Here is a 15,461-nt window from a genome sequence, read left to right as displayed (position 1 = left end):
ATCGTTCCATGATATATATACATATATATACACACACACACACACATACGATATTGAGGGAGAAAAATGAAACTGGGGACCTTGGGACATAGTGTGAATGTTTTTAACCAGTTGAGCTAGAAGCCATTTGCATGATTTTTTTTTTCTTTTCGCATTACATGGTACAATTAGGACATGCATTTTCTGAACTAAATACCAAAATTGAACCGAACTTAAAATTTACATAAACTAAAAATTACTAAACTTTTCGGTCCAGTTTTAATAAGCAAACTTGGTAGGTTTGGTTTTATCAAAACAGAACCAAAATTATTATTATTATTATTATTATTATTACTACTTCATCATCATCATCATCATCATCATCATCATCATCATTCTTCTTCTTATTACGAGTATATAATATATTAGTGTTATTTTTTTGTTTGTAACTTATTATTTTATTTGGGTTATAATTTGTAACTTGTTATTTTGGTTTTTGGATGTAACTTTTTAATTTCACTAGTTGCTTTCTACTTCAAGTTTTAACTTGAACTTAACTTATTTATTATTCCATTTAATTCGAAGTTACATAAAAATTTGGCACTTAAATTCAAATCCTCAAACTCACATAAAAATTACACCAAAATTGGCACACACAGTCACTTAAATATGGGCTAAAATTGAGTGAGCCAAAGCACTGGCCTAACAAACAAAGGCCCAATCCAATCACGGCATGCATGCTCCTTTGTCCTCCTGAGTCCTCCACCAAGTAAACGAATTGGAAAATTTCACGGATTGTAATTTAGTTTTGACCTGAAAACTGCGGGACTCTGAAAAACCGGGGCTACGTACACTGCCTAAGGTGCTGCAGAAAACTTGAAATTCAACATGGTTTCTATTCCCTCCCTTGTTTATCGAAGTATAATCACGTGACTTCACATGAATCGTACGAACTACAGATCCTTTCTTGCAGCTGTTCATTCTTTCATGAGCCCCCTATCTGAAAAGGGTGATCGTGAGGCATCCAGTTCGATCAACTCGATCCTTCCATTCAAGTAATGGGGATCATCATGCTCTTAAATATTAGCCAAAACGGAGGGTGGCAACATGGATATATTGCTATGATAGTACTAATGAATATAGATCTTGTGCTCAAGTTTGAATCTATCTCGAAAGTAACTGTTGATCAGAACATTGACTTGTAAACTTAAACTAACTTGTATGGAAAACTTCATTCAGTTTTATTGAACAATCAAGTATTTGATTTGACAAATTATATAGGTGGAAAAGTATATATACATTCTTATTTATTTATGAAAATATTATTCTTATTATCTACTTTGTACTATCTCTTTAATAGAGATGAAACTCCAAATGTGTTGTGTGCCCCTTTATTAGAGAGATTGTACAAATAGAGGGTAAGTGTAGGATTACTCTTTATTTATAGGATTAATTGGAATCCCTTGCATTTTTTCCAACTTGTTTAGACTAAACATATGTTGGTTTACAAAATGAGAAATTAGGTTCACATCCTTTATTTTGATACTCATTAATTAAAACCTTATTCTTTTTCAATTTTTGATCAAGGTCCTTGGGTATTAATAACATCATTAATTATTTCAATAATAAAATATTTTTTACTTCTAAATATATTCATTTAGTGTTAAAAATGTTACAATTAGTATATTTATACTTATGGCTAAATTTTTTATCACATATTTTTATATTTAGTTTGTAGCCATTTTTAATTTGCAAATCTTTTTTAATTGGTACCAGTTTTCCTTTCAGTTTTAATTTGTACCCATATATTAATTTCTTTGTGTGCCCATATTTTTTAAAGTCATCGTATAATTAATCAATGATAGAAAAATTACATATAGTATATTTATGTTTTATGGCTAAACTTTGTATCATATATTTATATTTTTCGTTTGTACCCATTTTTAATTTGAGACTTTTTTTTTTTTTTAATTTGTAGTATTTTCTTTTTAGTTTCTTGGGGAAACTTGATATAGGTCCAATTTTTTGAGCCATAGGAATAGTCCAATTCCTTAAATCTTATTATTTTATTATCAATAATTATCTCTTAAATGATAAGATTTATTATAAAAATCAAATTTCTTCCCAATTATCTCTTTGATTTTTTTTTTTTTTGTTCTTTCTTGTTCTTTATCCCGTTTTAAACCCCATTTATAGATTTTCTTTTTTATTTTTATAATCAACCTATATCACAGGTTAATTATATTTATCTACCTATATGACAGATTCTTTTTTATAATTAAGTAAGATTCATGTGTCTTGCTTGTAGATATATTATGTTTTTTCTACCTTTTAGTTAAGTTTTATATCTTACTTATAGGTATGATATACATTCATATATTTGTTACTTGAGTTAGGGTAGAATGATTTCCAGATAGATTTATGTCAATATATTATTTTTTTTGTTATAAGATATTAATTATATTTTTTGGGTTGAAAATTCATAATATTAGAAGATATTAATTGATTTTTAATATTTTTAGAAGATATAAAATGAGCATTAAAAAAATAAATACATATAATTAGGTAATTGGACTCACTCCTAAAAACCATCTATATTTTTGGACCTGGATCTAAAAGCCCCTAATTTCTTTGTGCGCCCATATTTTTATAAATTTCATTTGTACTCATAATTTTTTATTCTTTTATTTGTACCCTAATTTATTTATAATGTACCCATTCTTCTTTATTAATGTACCCTTTGTTATATGTGAAATGTACCAATTTTTTTTTTTGTAAAATGTATCAATTTTTTTAACACTATAGAAACATTCTTTTGCCATTTATTATTTCTTATTGTTACATAGTTTTATCTATTTATTCAATCAAAAGGTTTGAAATTTTTTTTTTTGTAGCCGTTTCTAATAGTATTATAATGAGGGATTTAAATTTATAGGATTATAAATCTCATAAAATATCAAACAATTAATGTCAAAACTATAAAAATATAAGGGAATTGTTACTAGCTACTCCAAAAATCTCATTTGGCACTCCAAACTTCTATAATTAGAAAGAAAAATACACTTGTGAGGAGTGTAGAATGAGATTTTTGGAGTGCTAGTAACAATTCTCAAATATAAATACTAATAGTAAAATAATGAGGTGTACAAAGTCAATGGACTTTGATCAAACTTTCATTACAATTAAGGTTTTAGTCAAAGAATGTTAGGGATTAAGGACCGCATCCAAACTATCCATTTACAAAATTTGATTAAGATGCTTTGATCAATTGTTAACTCAGCATTTTTCTATTTATTTTATATATCTCTACTAATTAATAAAAAACTCATTGTCAACTAAAATCCTATGAAATTACCAGTTTAACCCTTTAATTAAAACAAAACATAAATAAGAAATATGGGCAGAAATGTAATTTCACACAATCAAATTTTGCTATTTTTTGTCAAAGCCTCACCTAGCTACATGTAATCCTAACATATCTCTAATTAAAAAAAATTAAAAAAAAAAGAATCCTTCCACTCCCACATTCTCTATCACTCTTTTCATCTCTCCTTCTATTTCAAAAACAAAAATAAAAAAATTTCTCACACACTTTGTCTGTGCCCATATATATGCTAGTATCCACTTAAGCTAGCTAACAACTAATTTTCTACAATCTAGAAATTTTAAATTTGTGGTTTTCTTAAATTAATTTAATTAATTCTTCATTATCACTAAAAAAGTAACTTTTATTGCTGTTATTATATTTAATTATTCTCTACCTTCATTAAAAAAGGTTATTAATAAGTCATTAATACTTTCATAAAAATGTATTTAAAACCTACGTTTAGACTCTCAATGTACTAAGAAACAAAATGTACCAGAAATCCAAATATACCATAAAACCAAGTGTACCTATATTATAGGTAATCAAGCGTACCTCTAAATAAAATTGTAAAAAAAAAAAAAAAATGAAGTGTTATTGGCACTCCAAAAATCTCATTCTACACTCCTCATAAGTTTATTTTTCTTTTTCTTTCCAAATATGAAAGTTTGGAGTGTAGAATGAGATTTTTGAAGTGCCAATAATAATTTCCAAAAGAAAAAATGTAAAAAAATGTTTAATCAAATTTGAGGTGCTTATATCAAAGCGCCCCTTATTTATATGACAGTCGGTATAATGTTATTACAGTATATAACCAAGTTCATGTACCTACTGTGTACCATGAGACGAAAAAAAAAGGCCCACAGGAAAGAAAGGAAAGGAATAGCAGAAAGAAATTAACGAAGCTTCCAAGTGCACACTAGCCCTCCAAGTATACCTAGCCTATCTACATTCTACAGTCATAAACTTGGGACGATGGATCAACAGCCAGCTGAACCACTGGTCTCAGCTCATCCCAGTTTCCATTAGTAAAGAAATCGCCGTCGCCCGGGTTCCAAAAGCTTGAATAAGTTGTTGCAAATGGAGTTGGGTCATAGATAGGGTCCAACTCCCCTCCAAGCCAGTGATTTGTTTCGTCAACTTGTTCATCCACATGAATTGGTTTTGATCTTTCAATGCGTTGAAAGACCGAATCTTCAAGACCGACGTGTAGCTCACTGCAGTAGATCCCAGATTCGAAGCTGCATGTTTTAGAACTTGAATCAGTAGGGTTTTGTCTGGTCGTGGATTCTTTGCAGTCTGGTGTGTACTTTCTATAAGATGGGATTCGTTTGAAAATTCGGCAGAGTGTCCAGACCTCCTGCAAATCATATTCACGTAATTGTACGTTGTAATTAGTTTTGGACCACTTTCTATGCATGAGAAGACAGTACTAATTAAAGAAAAAGGCAACTTAAGGATACGCAACTCCATGTATGATGCAAAATTGCATAATAGAACATCAAAACCAAAGGACAGTATACTTCTAGGGGAGCGCAGCAACTGATATTCCAATTTTTTTTTAATCTCAGCTGAAGTGGGAATTTCATATATTTACAATCAGTAAGCAACTATCTTATCATGGGTCATGATATATAATTGATGTTTGTATTTGGACTTCCACTTCACAAAAGGTACATATAATCTGTGTTTATACAGAAAATATATTGACAAGTTAATTTATATAGCATGAACGCGTATATATGTGGTGTATGACATACTAAACAATGTCCAAATTCGAATGATTGGATGCTCATCAAATAAAGATTAAGAGATTGAACAATATTCAATTAGAGTGATTTTATTACAGGGATGATCTTCAAATAAAGATTAAGAGATCGAACGATTCCTGATTATGAACTTTTTACGGTGAAGATGCATTATTTGCAAGTAGAGGATTTCCCCCAAGGGTAATGCAAATACTATTCTTTCCCTACATTTATAGGATAATAATTCTAACTACACTAGCCATCAACATGTAGTGGCGAATGTACATTCAGACTGGAAGTGGCCATCTCCCCCCAACCTACATACATGTGGCTCTATGTGATTGGCTTACAAAATTCTAAACTTTCACATAAGAGTAAATTGTAGAAATGATTCATCAACTTTAATCAAATTGGAGCAATAGTCCCTCAACTAAAAATTCATTACCATTGGTTTCTCAACTCATCAAAACATCTAGTTATGACCATTTTCTTCAATTCCGTCAAAATGAGTTATTTTTGAAGGACTATTGCTATAATTAGGTTAGAGTTCAGGGACAAATGCTCCAATTGTGTTAAAGTTGGGGGATCATTTCTCTAGTTGGGTTAAAATTGAGAGACTATTGATACAATTTTTCTTATTTAATTTTCCATATTTGCCGCTTAATTTAGCCTAACGTGCATGAAAAGTGACTCATTTTGACGGAAGTTCTAACGGAGTTGACGAAAATGACCATAGTTGCATGTTTTGATGAGTTGAGGGACCAATTAATGGTAATGAATTTTTAGTTGAGGAACCATTGTTCCAATTGGGTTAAAGTTGAGGGACATTGTTACAATTTACTCTTCACGTAATTATACTAAAAATGGTTAAATAAAAGTGTTATTAGACTCCCCAAATTCTTTAATCCAACTCGACTATTGTCAACACGGCATGAAAATTAACACATAGATTGGGTTCTCAAATAATTATAAAAAGCATAAGAATTATAAGAAACTTACAGCTTCTTCTTGTGTAACGTCGACTTTGGCCTTTAGGAACTTGGCATTTTTGCCATGGCCACTAGGAGGAAGGCGAAACTCATTCATCATCCAATCAGTTTTGGTGCCTTTGCCAGCACTCCCACGGTAGTAGACTAATGATTTCTTGAGGCCAATGCACTCGAGGGGATCTTTAACTGAATTTATAGGCTTGTCAATCCCAGTGGCTTTCCAAAATCCAGAACCTGTGACTCTGTTAGGTCTTACACTGTTCCTATATTTTCTTCCTCTTCTGCAAAAGAAGTAGCACTCATTGTCCCCCACGCTGCTAGCTTCTTCATTGTTACCGGAAAAGGAGATTCATTAAGTCAATGGACGAAATGCATGTTTACGCTTGACGCTTGAGTACTAGTGTTGTGTGTGTGTGTGTGTGTGTGTGTGTGTTGGTATATATAGGCAGAGGTGAATGATTTTTCATTTTGACATGATTAAAAGAGAACTGAACATGAAATAAATTTATTCCTTTTAATTAATCCTAACATTCTAAGAAGAATTAGAATTGATAAGTTTTCTTAATGAATAGTGGGACACAACTTTTTATAACTTTGAGCATATGATAAAAGAGTAATGTTATTCTCACCATATTTTTATATCAGATTTCTATATCACCTTAGGTGGCATCTGATGTAGACAATCACATCATTTGAAAAATTTGCAAAACCCAAGGAAATGAAGGAGAAAGACTCCTCGCATACCACAATCATCATTTAATTAACTAATTTTTCTTAATTATTAGTTTATTAAATAATGAACTAAATTTAAAAATATGATTAATTTAAATGATGTGGCTGTCCACATCAAATGTCACTTAAGGTGGTATGAATAACATTACTCATGATAGAGGCGCAAACTTTTTAGATTGAGAAGTTTCCTTAATCATAACCAAGATTTTTCATATAGCCTTGAGCATTTTATTGCGATCTCCAAGTGTTTGTATTAATTAGTATCTGACGTCATGCTTTATAGGCGACTCACACAACATAAATATTTCTCCGCATAAGAATGATAACCAGTTTTAAAAATCTTAGTCTCCTAATTACTATAAGCTAATTAAGCTAGTTCAATCTCATACTAACCTTGAAAGAACGCATCACTAGTTTACTTCGGAATTTAACCTGAACCCTAGACCTATAATTTTAAATATTCAGTACGTAGTTCTTATATTAATTTCTGTATCGCTTATATATACTAGTTGTATATAGATATTAGTTTTCAAAATATTTTAGTATTGTAAGATGCCAAGATATATATACCATCAGTACACATGTGAACTAATTAACTCAAATTAATTAACTAAACATCTGAAGCCTTGAGGGGTCTTACTTGGGAGATCCCAAGGATCATATTTGTAGATATCAATCTGTTTGATGAGTTCCATACGAATGGCTCTCTTCTCCACCTTCCTCTTTAGATAAAACCCAACAAGCTCCTCATCTGTTGGATAAAATCTAAACCCTGGAAGCATCACTTCCTCTTCATCCTGAACCTTTTCTGATGAATATCTCACCGCCTTTGTCACCTCCATATCTCTCTCTCTCTCTCTCTCTCTCTCTCTCTCAATTCTTTTATTGTTCTCTGTGCTTAGCTAGTTATATATAGAACAATAATTTTTATTTTTTTCAGCCCACACAAATTTTAAATAATGAAATCCAAGAATATTATAATTATAATGTCTCAAGCGGTCATTGCCATGGTCAAGTCATCATATGCTGATTCGTAAAGGTCTTGGAAGGAAGTAGCTATGCTGGCCCGTATGTTAACTCTGTCCACACATGCATACATGAAGGGTTTCGATTGAGCTCCACCGTTCCACCCTTTGACCCTAAGTACAATTTTATCTTTGTTCCTTTTAGTCAAGTCTTACGTACTGATTATGTGTGACTAATTGTGTTTGCTGAACAAAGTGAAGACGGGATTCATTACTAGTAACTCATGAATAAAAGAAAAAACTTTCATGAAATCGATTCACTGCACTACAAGCTATTGGAACATCTTACTAATGTATTTTAAAATATAAAATTGTTTTCACCGATTCACTGAACTACACTTTATCGTAATTTCTTAAACTATTAACGTATCTTAAAGTATAACATTGTCTTCTCATAATCTTATATTAATTATTAATGACGTCACGATTCAAAGAACACGCTACATCTACATCCTCCTCCATCAGTAAGCTTGAAAAGGTTAACACATCATGATAAGTAAAGAAACATGTGATGTACGATATTTTGAAATTTGGTAGTATGGATGATATAGCAATAGTATAAAGTCCACCTGCGTGGGCAACACCTTTGACTAATATACGCCACGTACCTCTCCTCTTGCTTTGGGACCATTAATTAGATCTACCTAGAAGCTTGGTAAAAGACTAATTATTGATGAGAGGAGACATTTAAAAATCTACCATATATATCTATTTCTTCTAGAATTTATATTGACCCATTTGAATGCATCAAACAAAATTATTTATAAAGTAATGTTAGGAAGATTAAATTTATAGACAAAATTTATAAACTAAATAACATAAAAGTTGAGATTGAATTGTTATTTAAGTGTTGATTAATATGTTTATTTCTTATTGGTGACACGTTATTTACTTTATAAATTTTGTCTACAAATTTGATATTCTTAGCATTACCTTTATTTATGTGCCCTTCTATACAGATCAGGCCGTTGTCAAGTTAGACACATTTGGACGATATAATTATGTTTCTTTCATCTTAATGTTAATTTTCTAAATACATATAATAAATTTTTAAATCAACAAGTCACGACATTCGTTTTGAGTTCATAATACGCTGTTCTCTTTTTATGATGACAGGGTTTGAGGTTGTATGTGAAAGTAACTATGGAGTTGTTATTATTCATACTTTTTATCACTAAATAAACTTCGCGATTTCCCCTTCTTAGGGAATAATACTTGGCTACTCAAAGAAGAGTAGGAATTCTTACTCAAAATTGTTAGTGTTTTAATCACAAAGCTCTGTACTTGTGATCAGAACCGTTCATATTCTGAATCACAACTGTAAAGATCATCTCTGCAAAAAATAAATTACAACAAAGGTCGTTTAGTCAACCTATTGTAGCAAATACATACACGGTTCGTAATGCTTTTACCAATACCGTTCATTTGTTTTTAAATAGTTTGATGATCAAACGACCTTAGTTTTGATTGATTTTTTACAGAGGCGATCTTTATAGGTTGATTTATAATATAAACGGTACTGATTATAAACACGAAATTCTATAAATTGACAACGAACAATTTTGAAAATTTTTGAGTAGGAGTTTCTACTCATTTTTGAGTAGCCAAGTATTGTTCTTTGTTAGGAAAGAATAAATTAAGTTACTAAATTGTGTTTTATTTTCTGAGTTAATATTAGCATGATTTTACTTAATAGAGAATTATGTGCTAGTATTAATTTGACGACAAAATGGATAAAATTTCATCGAATCAGACGGTAAGAGGTTAATTAACTAATTTCAAATAATTCAAAGAGTTAATGTACCAAAAAATTAGTTCGAGATCAATTTCAACTAAGAATAGCAATTAAAGAAGTCAAACGACAATTTACTTATTTTTTATTTACAACGTTTGAATTTCACTTTTATTCTTTATTTGTTTTGAGGCATTAATATATGCCTTGTATATACAAACTTTTTATTGATTTTGCTGTTGCAATTCTCATATTTACATCAGGTCACATCATCAACTAACCCTGGAGACCCACCATCCCCTTCACTTATAGGTACTTAACATTAGGACCCACATGAAGAGGTTGATCCACATAATAAACTTATACTAAAGGTCCACCGCCCTTCAACGCAGATTCATTAACATTATAATGCACATGAATAAGTTTTTTAAATCATCTTGCCTCTATATCAGAAAGGTTATCTGCATATTAGGTTCATTGAAACATATAGAAATTGGATAACAAGTTTTCACTCAACTAACCAAACAACTTGTATCCAAAAATCTACACGACCTTAACGATTTTTGCAAATTCACCTCAAATAGCCAAAAAAATATCATTTATCACTACGGACATTGTTAGGTTTTCTTGTTCTGTCATTGACAATGAGGAACGGAGGCTATTTTTTGGGGCTAATGGTATGAAGGTAAAATTAAGACGATATGAAAACCTATTATATATCTATATGGCATACGTTTTAAATGGTTGGACCGCAACTCCCTATTAGGTGTTACTGCATTTATAACAAAGCTAGGTTAAGGAATTGGACCCTTTTTTAAATTGCTCGGAAAATCAACTATCTATATTTCGATGATATGATATGGTCTTAGTCTTACTAGTACAAATGTACAGTCCAAAATTCCATATCTGTAATTGTGCAAGATCTTGACAAGAAGATAAGCACAAAAGGAAGAAAAACGAAAATTTGTGCAAGTGTGTTCACACACATACACACATAAAATATATCTTATTTTCGTTGGTTAAAATGTATTATGTATTTCACAAATCTCACTTTATTCTTAATATATTTCAGTATATCCTTTCTTTACATTGATCCTGCGCGTTTTCTTTGTATCTCGAGCAAGGACGAAGTTAGAGATCTGCATGGATGGGGTATCCTCAAATAACAAAGTCACAAATTAAAAAGTTCAAGAATGTACTCAACAAAACACTTATATATTAATCCATAAGGTTTTTTATACAACTTATTACAATATCCCTTGACGCGTTTCATATTTTCAAACGTTGAATGACAACTTCATTTAATCATGTTATGATTTATCCATTGATCTCCCATCAAATTTCTTAACAGAAATTTTATGGCTGAATATGCTCTTCCAACGATGGCAATAGTGCATCAAAGAGTTAATAATTATGTCACAAGCAACTAAAATAGTATTTAAGCCAACTCCATCCATGGTCTCAAGTTGTCTTATTCTGTCACCACCTACTAATAGAATCGCCGAATTGCGATGTTGCATGTGCATTTTAGAAATTTTAGCAACATAGAAATTTTTTCTCCATGTATACTTTCAAGAAAGCTTGAGCATCAGACCATAAGTAGTAACTCAGAAAATCAAATGTGGTCCGCACGCCAGCACCAGCACACCACAGACGGGAAAGAAGAAAGTACAGTGCATATAATGTGACAGGGACACAAAACAGACGGTTGAAGTAGAAGCCCCTATAGTTTTTAAATGGATTTGGATTCTAGCCGGATCCCCTCCCTGGGGATCTAGGGATCAACGCACATGGATCGTTGATGAAAAATCGTACGGCCTACAATTAAATATTTTTATATTTTTAAAAGTAAAGTTACCTCGTTTTGCATGAAAAATATAAAAAAGAAAAAAATTATGACCACGCGATCGTTGATCAATGGTCCATGTGCGTTGATCTTTAAGATCTCAAGGGAAGGGATCCACCGAGGATCCAAATCCTTTTTAAATGGCCAAAACTGATTTCAAATTCTCCAGTCAACCATGCATGCGACGTCAACAATTTAATTCATTTTTAAATAAAATAATTGAAGAATGTTACCGTGAAAATAATAATTGAAGAAAAGTCCCTGTATAAATAGATACGGGTGTGTGTGTTTATCGAGAATTGATGCCTGATGCAATAAAAAGTCAGGTCTGTTTAGAAGCTTCTTCGAGACAACGTCCATCACCGTAGCTAGCTAGTCGTTAGAAGATTTTTCTTTTTTTCTTTTAGTCAATAGAAGTTTCTTTACATTAAAAAAACTAGTACAAGGTCCAAAAGGAACCCGATAAACAAATAACAGATAAGGTAAAAGGTTCAAGCAAAATGAGAGTTGCAACTCAAGATACATGGGAGATCCTCGCAAACTTAGGCCTGAAGGCTACAACAACAACAACAACAACAACAAAAAAAAAAAAAAAACCTTAATCTCAATCTACATAAACCAAACCACCACCGCCGTCACATCCTTGGAGGAAGCCAAACTCTGAACCAAGCAAGTAGACACCAGATCCAAGTCTCCTTTACGAACCCCTACAAATATATACAAACAAATGATCATATGGGCAGAGAGTGAGGCGAAGGGGTATGTAAATCACCTAACATTTGGCCTTGATAGGGATTTGGCATGCCGGTTGGGAAAGGAAAAGTGAAGGGTGTAGTAGATTTGGTATCTAATTTCTAATCAAAATCCGTTGATCTGAGTAGACATGGGATGGGGATGGAGTATCACAGCTAAGGAGGAAGGAGGAAGAAAAAGTAAAAGACAGAAAGCAATAAACGTAGGCAAAAGACGCCAGATAACGGGCATGAAGCCCAAATCTGAGACAAGCTCAGGGGATAGTTAAGACCTGGTTTAGAGAAAACTGAGATAAACTCAGGGCAAACTGTGAATAAAACGAAAGGAGACTGGAAAGTAGAGAGGAAGAAGAGGTGGATGCAGGGAAGGGGATGGGATAGAGAAGTGAGAGGAGAGGAAAAAGATGGAAAAGGCTAACGAGGGAAGGAGGAAGTAGCAAACAGCCACCTACCCTGAGTAAGAGCAATGGGCGGCGATTGAAACTTGAAGCTGAAGACAAGGCTTTGCATTTGGGCTTCTAGAGAGAGAGAGAGAGAGAGAGAGAGAGAGAGAGAGAGAGAACGCGTCAACCTTTTGTAAAAGATAGTCGTTAGAAGTTAGAACAATCTTTTTGTTAAGGAAGTTAGAACAGTCTCACCTTCACGTATATATGGTGAAAAACCAACCAATCGAAAAAGGGAAGGAATATTTCCATAAACAAGACTAGGGCCTCTTGAAAATTGCATTCTCAAATCTCCGAAGTATTTGTGACCTAAACTAAGGGCTGGTTTGGAAACTTTTTTAAAATGACTGAAAACGTTTTTGATGAAAATGTTTTTGGAACTGATCCTTAGTAAAAATATATGTGAATCTTGGAAAAGCACTTTAAGTGCTTCTTGGAAAAAAGCTGTTGAAGTGCTTCTTTGAAAAAAACATTAGTGCTTAGCGGAAGAAGCACATAACTGGTGCTTCTTCCAGGAAGCACTTCAAGTTTCTTCGAAAATGCTTTTATTCAATTAAAAACGCTTCCAAACAAGCTTTAAGTTTTCTTTTAATTATGATTTGACTCGAAAATGATTGCACAGTGCTTTTACAAGAACAACATGATGGTATAATGACTTCATTGCATACGTCCAATGTTTAAGTAATGAGTTTTTTTTTTTTTTTAATAAGAACAAGATAATTGTAAGAATTCATACATAAAAATAATATATATATATATGTTGTTCAAATACCTACTTCACCATTGTATAAAACTTAAAAACAAAAAACAAAACAAAATGTCTTTCCACACCCACTGTCATCTTCTACCTCAAACCCCACCAGAGATTTGTCAGTTGAAGGAGTGAACAATAAAGAGGAGGAGAATAGAGGATGAGAACAGAGAGAACGGAAAAGGAGCCTGAAAAGAGAAGACGCTGACACAAAAGATTCATCCGCGTCAGTGAAGAAGACGTCGGAAAGCTATGGGCATTGGTGGGGCTGATATAGGTTCATTTCAATATATTTTTCTTATCTCACATTAATTTAGGGGTAAAATGGAGAGTTCAATGATAAAAATATTTAAGTTGAATGTGGAAAGAAGTTTTTAGGGTTCAAATAAAATTTACCTAAACAAAATTTGGCCAAACGAAGAATTGGCAAGTCAAGAGGCCTCTTCTTCTTGTGTAGAAATGTAATTCCAACATCTAATACCGTATAGAAATGTAATTCCATGATTGAATCATTAAGTGCAAAGCGCTTATATAATACAATAGATACATGTACCTATGCTACAAATAATTACATTCATAGAACTTAATAATTGATATGTTCAAAGCAAGTTCATCGTACGTGATTATAGCTTAATAATTACATTGGATATGAACTTGACGCTTCCTATGATTGTGATACTTCAACATCTTGTCATATACTGAAAAGCTAAACGTTTGATTATGTAGAGCTAAGTAAGAGTTGTTTGATAATTTTTTTTTTTTTTTTTTTTGGAGCTTTTATTTTTTGTTAGAAATAGAGAGGAATTACAGGGAAAAAAAAAATGAAAGATACGGAAGGGTCGAGGAAGAATGGTAAAGGAGCTGTACGGAATAGACATTTACAAATAAAGATACAGCCCGAAAAAATAAACAAATAAATAAATAAAGATACCCAAAATAAAACCTGAAAACCAAAACTATCTCAAGTTGGTTTTACTTTCAAATTGTTCTCATTACTCTGTATTCTTTAATTCCTTATATAACAAGTACAAAAGGTAAACCTAAACTCAAGACTAAAGTAAAATGATTACCATGACCTTAATTTCATAAATATTTCTTGCTCATATATATGCATTATTTTGCAGCCAAATAATGCAAAAACATCTACGCTATACATTGACTTTAACAAAAGAATTTTCTATTTAAACCCCACTACGTATCTAAGTTCACCGCAATTTTATTAACACCCCACTAAAAAAATTAGAATTTAAATCTTTTCTTAGTGCACCACATTTGTTCCTAAACTACCCTTAAACACTCACACACCACACACCCACATGTGAGAATGTAAAGGGAAAAAGTCTCATATTGGTGAAAAGATAAACTTTGCGGGTTATATGATGTTGGGTTACTCCTTATATTGTCAATTTTTTTGTAAACAATATTATCTACACTAAAGGGGGAGGAGGTGAGCTAAGCCTCACAATGGGCTAGCAATATGTTGGGAAATATTTTTTTTTTTTAAGTAGGTCTAGTGATATTTCTCTTCGCTTAATTGTAAGTGAGAGGTTAAGTTCGATTCTTACCGAAGGTGAATTTTAACCACATTATTATGGGTAACCCCAATGTGAGGCTTAGCCCATTCCCCCACTTCCTTAGCATAGATAATATCGTTTGTTAATTAAAAAAATAAAAAAATAAAGTTAATAATAAAGTGAACTTAGATGAGTGGGATTTAATAAAACAAAGGATAAATTAAATTTTACCCCCTTAGGTTTGGGTATAATCGCAACCTCATACATCATCTTTAAAATATTTCAATTTCATACATTTACTTATTATTTTTTGTAATTTTATATATCCGTTAATCAAACTGTCAATTTAACCATTAAGTAATAACATGACAAATATAATATCTATTTATTTTAATGACGTGACAAATAAAAATAACTAAATAGTAAAAAAATCAATTTAAAAATAAGGGGTACCCTCACTTATGATTTCTGTTTAGGTTATCGAGATTATCAATCTTTTCAATAGGGAGGAATAGCGGTTAATGAGTATTGATTCCTTGTAATGACAAAAACAAACATGTATTTGATCAGTATATATTCGAATAAA

The 15,461-nt window shown here is 31.8% G+C and overlaps 1 protein-coding gene across 1 annotated transcript; it reads right to left on the bottom strand.

Annotated features, from left to right (window-relative positions):
- Nucleotides 1-4,078: 4,078 nt before the first annotated feature.
- LOC103947412 (transcription factor JUNGBRUNNEN 1-like) lies at nt 4,079-7,705 on the bottom strand. Its single transcript, XM_048578401.1, has 3 exons — nt 7,453-7,705; nt 6,091-6,404; nt 4,079-4,703 (listed from the first exon to the last, which is right to left on the bottom strand). The coding sequence occupies exons 1-3, from the start codon at nt 7,652-7,654 to the stop codon at nt 4,290-4,292; spliced, it is 930 nt and encodes a 309-aa protein (XP_048434358.1). The 5' UTR covers nt 7,655-7,705; the 3' UTR covers nt 4,079-4,289.
- Between the last annotated feature and the right edge of the window lie 7,756 nt (nt 7,706-15,461).

Source organism: the organism of the source record quoted next, unplaced genomic scaffold, assembly GCF_019419815.1.
Source record: "Pyrus x bretschneideri cultivar Hongxiangsu unplaced genomic scaffold, Pyrus_bretschneideri_v1 Contig12, whole genome shotgun sequence".
NCBI lineage: Eukaryota > Viridiplantae > Streptophyta > Magnoliopsida > Rosales > Rosaceae > Pyrus > Pyrus x bretschneideri.
Note: the sequence above shows the minus strand (reverse complement) of the source record. Positions and strands in the feature narration are given on the sequence as shown.